Here is a 13,632-nt window from a genome sequence, read left to right on the forward strand (position 1 = left end):
TTTTTCCCCGATTTTGGAGTTTTTCACATAAAAATTCCGGTATACTATTGTGTGGTGATTGTTATATGTTTTTCTGTTACTTGGCTGAATTATTAACTTGTTATTATTGTTGTTGGTAAACCCATTTTGACACACAAATTTGGAAGAAAGTTTCTTGTATGTAACTTACCCAACATTTCTTGGGATCTGAATCTGTGCTAATCTATTCATTGTATGTAACTTACCCAACATTTCTTGGGATCTGAATCTGTGCTAATCTATTCATAGTTACTCATAAACAACTGTACAGAGATGCCCTGAATTGAGCACCTATTGACACCAGACATATGGCACCAATTCTTGGCGTGTGCACCTCCCGTTTCAGTGCTCACAAGATTATGTTCACATCGTTTGTATTTTGTAGTTTGAACACTGAAGCCAATTTCCTCAGCTCTGCAACCACTTCGTCGGCCTAACAATCTCTTTATGTCTCTAACCAATTTTTTCGCTATAATCAGGTATACATTTACTCTTTTAACTTAACTACACTTTCACTGTCCACACATTTTTGTACTTACCTTATCTTCACATTTATCTAACTTGACTGTCAAAGTACTCGCCCCAGAAAATCACCCTGGGCTTCTGACAATCTGACTGTGCGCACAGGAAGCAACTACTTCTCACGTGTGCGACTGACTATCATTGATGACCGACTATCTGGAAGGTCATCATGTGTTAAGATGGTCCATTAATTTTTCATGAAAAAAAAAATGGCGCTGATGCCAAAATTCCCACGCATATAACTTGCAATTTGGCAGCGGTTTATGAGATGGGACACAAGGTTCTTTACTCTTTATTAATGAAAGAGATTTAGGTGGACAGCAATGACGGGAGGCTTGTGGGTCTAGGATGGAGTATATTTGATGTTATGGAGATAGAGCCTGAAAGAAACCAATTGGCCTGCAAAGATACACATTTTGGCTGGTGGAGGAAGGCTTAAAGAACTAAGAAGTCGAATTCGCTCACGGATCTCCAACAAAGCATAGAGATTCATCAAGGCTTAATTTCAGGAATGTAAGAAAGCAGAGAACATCTCAATGCGGTATTGACATATCAGCCTGACGTATCAGCTTGTATTGGTGTTCTTTTTTGTATTTTTTTTTTTAAATCTAGTTCAGAGGGGTCAATTTAAGACTTAACTACCCTTTGAACCATGTTCTGACCCGAAATACTCCTTATAGGAACATACTAGAAAGGCCACGATCAGATACGTATCGGCCACTTAATAACATTTTAAACCTTTGGGGGATGAAGTAGTGGCGTCTAGCTTTCTAAAATAAACCTCACATGGACAGCCTATAAACATGTTTCGTGAAAAATCAAGAAAACCCAAATCAACTATCAATCAGTCAGTCAGTCAATCATCTTTGAATAGCTTATTCAGAGTATTTGCAGCTGAACCAGCGGCACTGAATCTTCGATTCAGCCCTCCCAAACAAACGCCAGGGGATTAGGTCTTTTTATAGAAAAAGAAAAAAGACTGGCAACAAGATGACTAATTGACTATCACATGAAAAGGAAACCGAATATGATTTTGCTCCATAAACTTTAATCAGGGCTGCTCCGGCTGGACAAATTCTTAAAAAAGTGAGACAGATGAACCATAACCAATAATCACCAGATACGGAACAAGCTTTTAACCAGACCAATAAATGTCTGTTATTAAGGGTGTCCATGAAAAATCGAAAAACCGAACCGAATCAAAAAAATCAAATCGCAAAATGCAATTAAACAAATCGATCAGTTCGGTTTTAATTTGGGATTTTTGAAAAACCAAAAGATCAGTTCGATTTTTGGTTAACCTACAAAAAAACCAATGGTTAACCAAACCAACCGGTATATATATTTTTATGTATATTTTATATATATTTATAACATATGTCATATTTTCTATGTATTATATATAAATATATATTCATTATATATATATAAATATATACTTATATTATATTTATAATGATCTACTTATAAATATATTATATATTTTTCAAATATTTCTAATATGATATATATATATATATTTGTATAATATATTATAAATATAAAAAACTAAAAAACCAAAAAATCAAACCGGTCAAAAACCGAAACCGATTGACCAGTTAACCGGTGGTACCAGTTCAGTTTGGGTTCGAAGAACTAGAAAACCACTACCACTGGTTCAATTTACAAAAAAGTGCCTCGGTTAACCCAACCGTGGACACCCCTATCTGTTACATTTGCCGACCAGAATGCCAACATCTGGAATTGTCGATCCTTGCAGTTACTGTAATAGCAAAAAGGCCATTACAACCCCTGTACTAATTTCAAGGTGACTAAACAAGACCCATATCCCACCAAACAAAAAGCAGAGAAAAGAATCTTCTTCCGTAAAACCCCGTCTTATAGATATTGGGGAAAAGAAAGGGACGGGCTACACAGAAACATTAAAAAGAAATACAAGTACAAAGTCAAAAGCACAACAGCAATGTAACAATAGCCGAGGAACCGGGTTCTCAGCAACAGCATTGCTACAAAGTTAACAGAGCTTCCACTTCAGCAATCTGTTCTTCATTCTTAGGCGTAGGACTCCTATTGGCTTCATCAAATAGGTCATGCTTCCATTTCTCCATGCGGGAAGTATTATGTCGATACTGGTTTCTTTCACCATGCCTACCACTAAATCTGTCTGTTCTCCTAAAACCAGAGCAACTGTTAAACTTCTCTCTTGGAGGAAGGCCAGACTTCTGTACCTCTCCCTTGTATGGTAGAGCCTTCCCTCCTGTGAATGGTTTCTGGTGTCTGTCTGCAACGTGGGAACGATGGCCTATCCTTCCCTTATCATCTCCTCTCTGTTCAGGATTGCTAGGCTTAACAGGATTGGCTGGTGTTATGCCCCCTGATCTGGAATCCAATGGAATCTTCTTCTCCCGAAATGTAGGTCTTTTCTTTGCCTGTGGGGGTGCCTCTGGCTCTGGGTACAAGGACCCATTGTGGTGCCAAACACTCTTGTCTTCTCCTTTAGCTTGGATGTTCTTGTCTTTGTGCGGATTGTCATATTGTCCAGCCTTGTCTTCTTCCCTATAGCTGAATTGTTCCTTTGGATCTCTCCACCATCCACGTTCTGAAGAGAAGAGTTAGGATGACAAGATAAGGAACAAGAAAAACAAGGCAACATTCCTGGTTCTAATTACACTACAGCAACCAGAATTCTTCTAGTTGTGTAGGCAAGGAATAATGGAAGTACAGTTAAAGCGTAAGGGATCAAATTATGGGAAGTTGGCTTCCAACACTATTTTTCCATGCCAACTGCACCCAAGTACCTGCATACCCACCAAAGTCAACCCTCATTAGGTCCAAATTTGGATGCATAAATTTAAGAGATACCCCCCAAAAAAGAAGCCTTGAATCTGTTGGCAGGTAGCCAAGTACTCTAAAAATACATACATACAGCAGATACTTGCCTTGGTTTTGGTGCAAGTTAAATTTGATAACATATTGTTAAATTATATCTTTACCTTTACTTGCACACGTGCAAGTACATCCACCTTTTTCCTTTCTTTTTGCTTTTGACCAATAAATCTCTTCCTTTTATTACTAACTATATACATACAATAAAGTTAATATTTTAGTGTTTTCCTATAAGAAATAACCCTCAGTTCGATGCATTTGATGACCAAGCATAAACACAGTGCATATTCATACATAATTTTATAATTGAAGTTTTCACTGCTTCTCTCTTAAAAAATGTGGAAATCAATGAAATAACCACAAATTTTGAAGAAAAAGAAGGAAACATACCAGCAATTTGTCTGCAGCTGAAGCTTTGACCACCTTGCCCAGCACTACCATGCTCATTCTGCTGTATTAAAACATGCATAGGCAGGCCTAAGATTGTTATACACATAGAGGCACTTGAAGGCACAGATCCTAACAAGAATCCCACTACATCAGGCCAGGAAAAAAACGGGTTTCTACTTTCTACACAGAGAATAACAACCAAGTATCCAACCTAACACAGGTATCTGTCAGTTATGCATCAAATTAAGTAAACTTTGGATACAAACAACCATGTTGAATTTAACCTAGCAATGTAAACCTTCTGTCATTTTAGAATTATGGATCTCTTGTATGCTATTTCATCAATGGTTTTAAAATGCACGTCTCTAAGGTCAAACTCCAGTACATGTCAATGTGGTACTTATCTGATTTACAGTAGATAATAGCTTTTTAGTATTGAAATGTTTGAGGAAAATATCAAACAAGGAAATTCTGCCAATCAATATTATTGGGATAAGGCTCCACTGAGTTGAGTTGAAAGAAAAACTTTTAGTATACATCCCTTTTCTGCTTACATTAAACCATCATGGACATTTCAAACTTCTTAATTTCAGGAGTGTTAAATTACATCATCTTTTTGCCTCATGAATTATCAATTTATAGAACAGATAATTCATATTATCACAAATGCAGCATCACCACATCAACATGCAGAAATCCAAACTAGAGATGCATTTAGGTTTTCCCATTATGAATTCTACCAATACAATCAATACTTGGAAGTTTGCTGAAGAGACATCGTATACCTACCTAATCAATAGGTTGGCACATATGATCTTTGCAAAGCTGTTGGATATTCTATATTAAATGCTTACAGCATCAAATATCCTGTGAGAAATTCATTTTCCAACAAAAAAGAGATGCATATTCCTCCTATAGAATACTACCATGTTTGTTTCTTAACTACTAATTTGGCACATATGTAGGAACACAAAAGGAAATAGGATGTGTTGCAAGGATTTTACCCAAAAGAATTTTGGTAGTTAGAGGGACTGAAACTTTCTCTTTCATATATGGTAACAGAAATATGCATTAATTCAATAAAGTTCAAGTTACCAATCAATAAAAAATACAAATATGCACTAATTGCGGTAACCAGATATAAGTAACGTGTTGCATCATTGTAGGTGGCTAGCAAGTTTAAAGTATAAAGTGCTCCTTGTAAAAGTTGAACTGGTTGGCTACAAAAAGGGCATTTAAAAGAACTATGAATGAGGTATAATTTACGATCTGTGGGGAGAAAACCTGAAAGTAAGACCGAGGATGAGGCAAAGGAACTTCAGTTGGATTGAATGAACAGTTCATGCCATCATGCAATCCATTTGTCTTCTTGTCAAATTCATTGTCAGCAGCCCCACCCTTCAACTTGGGTGCTAGTGGAGACATAAGTTGTATAGCATCTTCCAACCGCCTGCAACGCTTTTGATCCCAATCAGTATGGCTTCTGATGTCCAAATTACGATCACTTGATGTTCTCTCTGAAGCTAGTTTCTCATCTCTTCTTGGTCTCTTTGGACTAGAATCAAACAAAGTCCATACATATTACAGTAAGGAACTAAAAGGAGACATGCTTTAATGATAAAAAAATATCAGTTAAAAAGTTGTCAGTACCTTTGAGATTTCCCATACAAATTAGAAACACTCAGTGCTAAAGGAACTCTAGCTAAATATATGCTTTCCCTAAATGACAACATTGCAATTTGAACCCACTCTACTAAAATAAACAAAGCCTTATACCATCTTGGGTCGGCCACATGATTTCAAGTCCCTTCCCTTGATAATAAATTAAAATATATATGGAGAAAAGATAAAAGGAATACAAGATATACATGAGATCTGTCATCCAGACAAAAGTACAAAGAGAGAAGCCAGCAAATCGGAAAACGAGAAAGAAAGAGCAGCAGTAAAAAGAATCCACACCCTACTACAATAAGCTCTATAACTCAACAATCAAAACTCAAACCAAACACTCCGCCTGTCAAACAAAAAAAATAACACCAACTACACATGATACAACCAATTCAGAAAATCAACCCACCAACACTATAACCAAACAAAAGACCCCCAAGCCCACCACCATCACCCTCCAAAATACCAAACAATATCCTTGGATAGACCTAAGGTTTGTCTCTGCCCTTCTGCCCCTTCATTTGGATCCTTCAGTGAACCCTCTCTGCAACTTCCTAGACCCCCTTCCTCTATAAGTTACCAGTTCCACTATGTCCCACTTTAAGAGATTCCAATCTTCTCTAGAATTGGAAATCTGTTTATTAATAGACATTACTATCACCCAATGAACTCCTTTCTTTATCAGCCACCAAGAATTCTCTATCCCATTCTTCCAACTGTTCAAAGATTGATTGAGAAAACCACTCACCCACCAAAAAAGAATAAGCCTAAGAACCTTGTTACCTTTGCCAACCTATCAAACCACTCCCTCCACAGGAATCCGCTTTTCAAGTTCCATGGTTTCACCTAGCCTTGCACTCTCTCTGCAAGATTCAACTTCTGGCTGGAAATTTCTCTTCTACCTTTCCCAGCATGTCCTCCTCCCTACAGTTGATCTTATAAGGGAAAGTCCAGTATACCCTATTCGGCTATTCACAGAAGGAACAAAAGCATGTGACCCCAAATCTAAAAACACAATCCCCAGCTACCAACAAAAGATCTGCTCCTTACTAGAACCCCATCTCCTCCTTATAGCTTATCTTGGTACTCCAACCATGTACATTTGGTCTCTCACTGTCTCTTCTAAGAACCTCAATTTGCATCAAGTCATCCTTATCAGTGCAATAGGTAATCTTCTATACCCATGAACAAAACCAATTTAGGTCTAGTGTCCCTCTTTTAGTGACCTATTTGGACTGCTTCTGACTTTCCATACACAAATTCCTAATTCTATTTTTACCACTCATCTATTTCAGTCTCATATCAGACTTCTCGCTAACTTATTTGCTGATATGTTATTTCCTATTGCTCTATACTTGTTACACACAATATTTTCCTGTCTTATAACTATCTTATATGTTTTACTTTCAATTAAACTACTATGCATCAAATTAGCATCACCCTGAAATCCAACCTGTTCCAATTCTATGAGAAAATGTGCTCCCTCAATAAGCAAAATCCTACTCAATCTCTTCCATACCATAGCTTACTACCAAGGTAGTGAAAATGGTCATTGTGAGGCATCCCTTAGACATCAATATTAATTAAAATTGGGAATAGGGAGGAGGGAGATCCTCAACTAGTCAATAAAATTGCAATCATTTAACTAAAATAAGCTAGTTACTTAAATACAACATGTACATGGCTAGAAAGGGCATTTGACTTACCAAAAAAAAAAATGAAGTATCCTACATGTAACAGCACCTTTGTGCAGGTATCCAGGTATCATGGAAAATAAGCAGCCATAAGATAGCTATTTCATGTAGTTTTGCATTTAATCAAAGTAAAATTAATTAAAAGGAAAAATATATAGCTAAAGGAACAGAAAAGGAATTTTGTAAAACAGCACCTTTGTGCGGGTATCCGGGTATTGTAGAAAATAAGCAATCATAGGATAGCTAATTCATGTAGTTTTACATTGGATCAAAGTAAAATTGATTAAAAAGGTTATATATATATATATAGATAGATAGATAGATAGATAGATAGATATAGATATAAACTCGATAACTTATTAAGCAGAACAAGATAAAAATAAATAACTTATGTGAAATTCACTGCTTTCCTGAAGTAACGGTGCCTCCACTCATGTTGAAGATAATTCATACTTTGCTTTAGGAATTGTATCCTAAATGTCATCCAAACAAAAAGAGTACCATATTGAGAGCATACAGTGCACTTTGATGCCAAAATGTGATGACCCAGTAGATCCCACCAGAAAAGGTGGCCTCTTAGAACACAATTGGGTTAGGAATTACTAGTAAAAAGTAATTAGAACATCCTTTTTTTTTCTCCAAATAAATGATGTTATATTGTTATAAACGCCAAGTCTCAAACTATTTTCCTTCAACTTTTGTTTGTAATGCTACTTAGGGAGAAGCATAATCATCCCTCTGACTCCCACAAAATACTCCAACCAAGAAGCTAAGCATACAAAGCTACTTTCTCTCATGTTTGATCCACACGAAAAGAAAAGTTTCAGACAAAATGGAATCTGAAGCAACAAGAAAATAAAATAACTAAATAGGAGAATTAAAAATTAGGGTTAAAAGAACCTAAGAATGCTCTCTTCAAATAATTCGTGGATTTTGGAAGCCAAAGAGTTAAAAAGATTAATTTATAGTTACTTAGAAAGAACCCAACCGAGATTCTCGAATCCTCTCTGGGTCCCCGGATGAAGTTCTTTTTGGAACCTGGGTAGAACCAGGGTCAGTTGTTTCCTCCTTGGTCGGGATGAGAGCATTGCTTAAGTTTTTACTAGAACCACTAAGCCACTGCCCAGGCCTACTCCACGGCTCCACCAAAGCCGAGGTTATAGCTCTTCTCACAGGACACCAGATAGTCGTCTTGTTAAGAGATAGGGAATATCCTCGCTACTTGAATGAGAATCGGCTAATGCTATCTATTGTGATCGTCCATTGCCTTTGACTCTCTTTTTCTGTTTGTGTTTGTGTATGTATGTGTGTGAGAGAGAGAGAGGAGTGGAAGTGTGGAACTCTGAAGCTATACCATTAGCGAATCCTTCCAGTTGATCCTTATTATTGCAGTATAAGGTTATAAGAAATAGTCCAAAACAACACAAGGGCATATAATCGATTTCATTCCAGTATTGACAGAAATACTAGAGGAGATGGATTAGAAGAGAAGACTAAACCTGGATTCTTTGTCGGGCTTCAAATGGTGACGCTTGGTATCGTTTTCCCGACTCTCTTGTCGAGACATCTACTTGATCCCTTGTTAGCTTTAGCTGTTTTTCTTCTTCATCAAAAAGTAGAAACCGACTATACAATATGGTAAATTTGGTAAAATTGGCTTTCCCTTCTGCGCAATATGGTAAAATTGTAAAAACAATAAAAAAAAAACAAGGGAATTGTCTAAAACTCACCATAGTTTTCAACATAACTCATCCCAACTTTTCAAAAATGTCTAAAACTAACCATATCACTAAGTTTTTATTTCCCAAAACTCACCTTCCCTTAGTGCACCATTACCCTTTAATGGTGAGTTAGAGGAAAAATGGTCTTTTTTATTGTACAATTTTCTTGTTTATTTTTGCATTTTTAGTATTATGTTATAATTTCAAATGTTTTTTATAATTTCTGTTTTTTTATATTTTTCTATTTTCTACAATCTATAAATTTTCCTGTATTTTTGTTATTTATTTACAATTTCTATGTTTTCTATAATTTTTTGTGTTTTTTCTACAATTTTTATTTTTTGATTTTGTTTTTCAATTTCTATAGTTTCTATAATTTGAAAATAATTTTTAATTTTGTTTGCAATTTCTATAATTTTTTATATTTTTTTGTAATTTCTATGTTTTTATGTATTTTATATTTGAAAATATTTTGTTGAACTTTTTCCTTTCTTTATATCTAAATATTAAAATGGTAATATATTAACACCCGTTAATTTATTTTGTATATATTTTATATTTTCTATGAAGTTTAAAATGATAATATATTAACACCTGTTAGTCTATTTAACATCAAGTTAGTGACATGGTGAGTTTTAGACATTTTGAAAAGTTATGGTGAATTTAAGAGAAATGCTGAAAACTCATGGTGAGTTTTAGACAATTCCCCCCCCCCCAAAAAAAAAAAAAAAAAAAAACAATCAGCTCATGATGACCAAGAGGACTTTTGAAAACAACTGAAGTTGATGAATTGAAAGACTCATAGCATTCTTTTGGGTAAAGTACAGAGTCACAGACCCCATATAATATGGGTCACTCACAAATATTCCTAAAATTCCATTTGCAGCAAAAACCCTATGAAATTTCACTTTGCGATAAATACTTTTTTCGTTAGAGTTTCATTAGTTATCTTTGAAAAACATTCTCATTCAATTGTTTGAATTTTTAAATCTCTTATTTATTCGATTTATGATTCAATTGGTTTTCTAATATAATATTGGAATCCTCTCAGTTGCTCCAATAGATCCTTGTAGATTTTTGGTTGGTTCAATATTCAAATAAAATGGTAAAGGATTTTTTTTTCTAATAGAAATGAATTTATGGTTTCATTTAGTTTTTCTTAAATTATTGAAGAAAGAAGGGGATAATTTTTATATTTTACAATGAAGAGAGACATTTATGTTAGTGAAATAAATCAAGAATAAAAAAACTTTTTTCTATGCCATTGAAATAATTCTTGTTATTTTAATTGGTTTCATTTGAAGAAAATAGAGGTATTTTTTATCAATTAGGGTGTAAGAGGAATGGGCAAGAAAAATAAGTTCAAGTGGGAATTTTGGTAATTCAATGCATTTTGTCATCTGACTTAGCAGCTAAGGGTATTTATCATAAAGAGAAAGTTCAAGGGGGTCCTTATCATTGACCCCATAGTACAAAGGGGTCTTTGCAATTGACCAAAAACAAATAAATTTCCAAATGTATAATAATTTACCCAACTTTTTCTGATAAATACCCACTTTCACTTTCAGTCATTAAAGAAGTCCAGAACCTCCTAAAAAATTATTCATTAAAAAATAAAGAAATAAGTTTTTCAGTTCAACATCTTTAGATGTTATCAACTTTTTAGTTTCAAACAGCCCCTCTAAGCACCCATTTGTTTTTCAAGATGCCACTTATTCGAGTAAATGTATTTACCTAGGAAAATGTTTCCTTGGAAACAAATATATGGGTAATTTTACTTATCCATGTTCTTTTGATCCCCAAATAAGTTATACAATGACTTAAACCTTCCTAATAGGAAAGTTATTTATCCACCTGAGAGATGGATATCACTTACCCGAGAAAATGATACGTAGAAAAAATAACTTTATCATAAGGCCCACAACTTACTGAAAAAAGAACATAGGAAAGTTGGTCAATGGGAACCACTTTCCCACTAACCAACTTCCCCCATCCTATTTTTGAAAAACAAATATGGCCTAATATGTTCATGTACCTACCATAGTGGGAGATTGGGAGTTTATCAACAAGATATATTGAACCAAAAATGAGACCAGTCTTCTCCAGTTTAACTTAGTTGCTATGACTAGGGGTGGCCATGAGCCGAGCTTTTCACGAGCTATTCAAGCTCGGCTCGTGAAAAGCTCGATTTAGCTTGGTTTTACATATAAAAATATAAATACAAAAGTATTATACATATAGAAAATAATATATAAATATAAATAAAAAATAAAAATGGTATATATATAATATTCTTATCTTTTATATAATAATAATAATAACTAGTTTTTATAATTCTTAATATTCTATATGTCAAATAAAAAAAATATTTTTATATGTATAATTTTTTTATTTTTATAGAACATTTGGCCCGCTGTTGAGCTCAAGCTTACGAGCTTTTGACTCAAGCCAAACTCAAGCTCAAGTCTCTAGCTCAAATTGAGTTCGAGCCTCATACTTTATTGGCGAGCTGAGCTCGAATAGTTGGATATTCAACTCAGCTCGGATTGAATCCACCACTAGCTATGACAACAAGAATTTTAACATTGTACTGTAGCATTTGACTTTTTTGAGTAACAAACTAGGGTAGCCCTTCAAAGGCATGACTAGATCCCAAGTCTCTGCTATAATAAGACTTTACTAGTAGCCTAACTGGCACCTTCAAACTTTAAACCAATTAATGGTGGCTTAGTTGATAAGTTATTTGGTTGGTTTTAGTATAAGCTAGCCCCACTGCCACCATGCCAGAATGAGGGGTATGGGGCTATGGGTATGGCAGACAGGCCACCCCATTGTGTAGCCCACATGGACTAAAAGAAAAAAAAATGTCAAGGCCAGACTCTAGAGGGATGCCCATCCATGGGCTGTAACCAGGCCTAGATGGTTAGGCCTAGGACGAATTCACATCTGCTGCAGCCAGTGTAACAATTTACACTCCCTTGTAACCCCCTAATGAAACACAAGCATGCTAGTGGTAGAAATTGAAAAGTAGTTAATGTGATTTTTTTAATTTATTTCCATTACTAATTTGTTTGTGTTTCATAGATTTGCATTCATATGAAGGGATAAGAACTACATATTTTATCAACGAACGAAATTTATCTAAGAAGCAGAAACTTATAAATTATGATTCAAAAAGGATTTGAATAATGTCAACTTTACCTCTAATGTAGCCTTCGAGATGTTGGTTCAATACTATAGTGAAGAGACTGAATCAAGCGCTAACGTTGACGTCGCAGATTAGTGCTATCCAGTGGAAAGATGATACAAATTCAAATAGTCATGGACAATAGAAAAGCGAGAGGGAGGGAGGGAGAGAGAGAGAGAGAGAGAGAGAGAGAGAGAGAGAGAGAGATTGATATTGATGTTGGTGCCCTTGGATGTCGTCTGGTGGTGAGAGATCGACATCGACTATGAGATAGAGATCGCGCGAGAGAAAAAGATTGAAAGAGAGCGGGAAGAGAATGTGAGAGAGGGAGAGAGAGCGAGATTACCTATTGATGCCGATATCCTTGAATGTCGTCCGGTGGTGAGAGATCAGCATTGATTGCGAGAGAGATCATGTGAGAGAGAATGAGAACAGTAAAAAAAGGAGGTAAAAAAAGCCCTAATTTGTACCACGACTTTTAGCGGCAATCGATGTATCCTATAGTGGCAATTTTAAACGACTGCCACTATAGAATATTATTTTTAGCCACTTTATAAACTGCCGCTATTTCTCAATTTTGCTATAGTGCATTAGAGGGTAGCAAGTGCTTAAGGCAATTGGAGAAAACCTTAAAATGTTTAGACTTTCTTAAAATTAAGGCATTGGCGAAAACCCTTGGAATGCAATTGTTGATGGGGACTATAAGTCTTTGATGCTTTTTTTTTTTATCTTCAGAAAAGCTAGCAATTGAAAAAGTAATTTTCTAGTGATTCGCTCGTAAACTCAAAATTTGTTTTGAGTTTATTGGAAAAGAGAAGGAAACCAGGCTGCCCACACTACTGCGAATCGTGGCTTGATCAATTCAATCCTGTTTGATGATCAAGCCCAGGGTTGGCTTTCTAGCGTTTCTCATCTCTGATGCTTGTAACAGCTCACTAGCAAGGTTTAAAATTTTGATACAATACGGGACATATCGTATCGTATTTTTTAAAAATCGATACAGGATACGCATGAAAATCAGACGTTTTGTCTTTCTTAATATATATCGGGGTGTATCGGGGCGTATCGGGGGCGTATCAGGGGTGTATCGGGGCGTATCGAGGGTGTATCGAAGCGTATCGGTAGCGTATCGACGAGAAAGATATGGCCAAAAACTAAAAAAAAAATTAAAGGGGGAAGCAAGCCACCTTTCCCCGAAATAAGCATTCTTTCACCCCTAAATGACTCTAAAACTCCATACCTCATTCCTAGAATGCTAGATTTGCAAAATTTTGCAAGAAACAAGTGCGAATTGTAAATTTTTTTATAGATTTTTCAAATTTTGAAAAAATATGGAAAAAATAGATAAATTTTTTCAATCTTTTATAATATCTTGTGATTTCTTTTTTTTCTTGAATATTTAAATTTATGTTGATCAACATTTCTTACATTCAAAATCATAATTTTTTTGTGCTATAAGTAGATTTATGGAAATTTATGAAGATATTTGGGGACAATATAAATTAACAAAAAAATTGAAAATGTAAGTTTTTCTCTACCTATAAAA

At 35.2% G+C, this 13,632-nt stretch overlaps 1 protein-coding gene across 5 annotated transcripts; it reads right to left on the bottom strand.

The window, feature by feature from the left end:
• Positions 1 to 2,176: 2,176 nt before the first annotated feature.
• LOC104590388 (uncharacterized) lies at positions 2,177 to 12,734 on the bottom strand. 5 transcript variants are annotated; one of them, XM_088894138.1, is made up of 6 exons: positions 12,433 to 12,734; positions 12,101 to 12,184; positions 8,678 to 8,804; positions 5,101 to 5,371; positions 3,817 to 3,874; positions 2,177 to 3,139 (listed from the first exon to the last, which is right to left on the bottom strand). In XM_088894138.1, exons 3-6 carry the CDS (start codon positions 8,743 to 8,745, stop codon positions 2,547 to 2,549), a joined length of 990 nt encoding a protein of 329 aa, XP_088750264.1. In that variant the 5' UTR covers positions 8,746 to 8,804; positions 12,101 to 12,184; positions 12,433 to 12,734; the 3' UTR covers positions 2,177 to 2,546. The 5 variants fall into 5 exon arrangements, with proteins under 5 accessions (XP_088750264.1, XP_010247344.1, XP_010247343.1 ...); XM_010249042.3 differs by having other exon boundaries at positions 3,817 to 3,877; positions 12,433 to 12,732; XM_010249041.3 differs by having other exon boundaries at positions 3,817 to 3,877; positions 8,678 to 8,844; positions 12,433 to 12,731.
• Between the last annotated feature and the right edge of the window lie 898 nt (positions 12,735 to 13,632).

This window comes from Nelumbo nucifera, chromosome 1, assembly GCF_055504915.1.
Source record: "Nelumbo nucifera cultivar China Antique chromosome 1, China Antique-T2T, whole genome shotgun sequence".
In the NCBI taxonomy this organism is placed as follows: domain Eukaryota; kingdom Viridiplantae; phylum Streptophyta; class Magnoliopsida; order Proteales; family Nelumbonaceae; genus Nelumbo; species Nelumbo nucifera.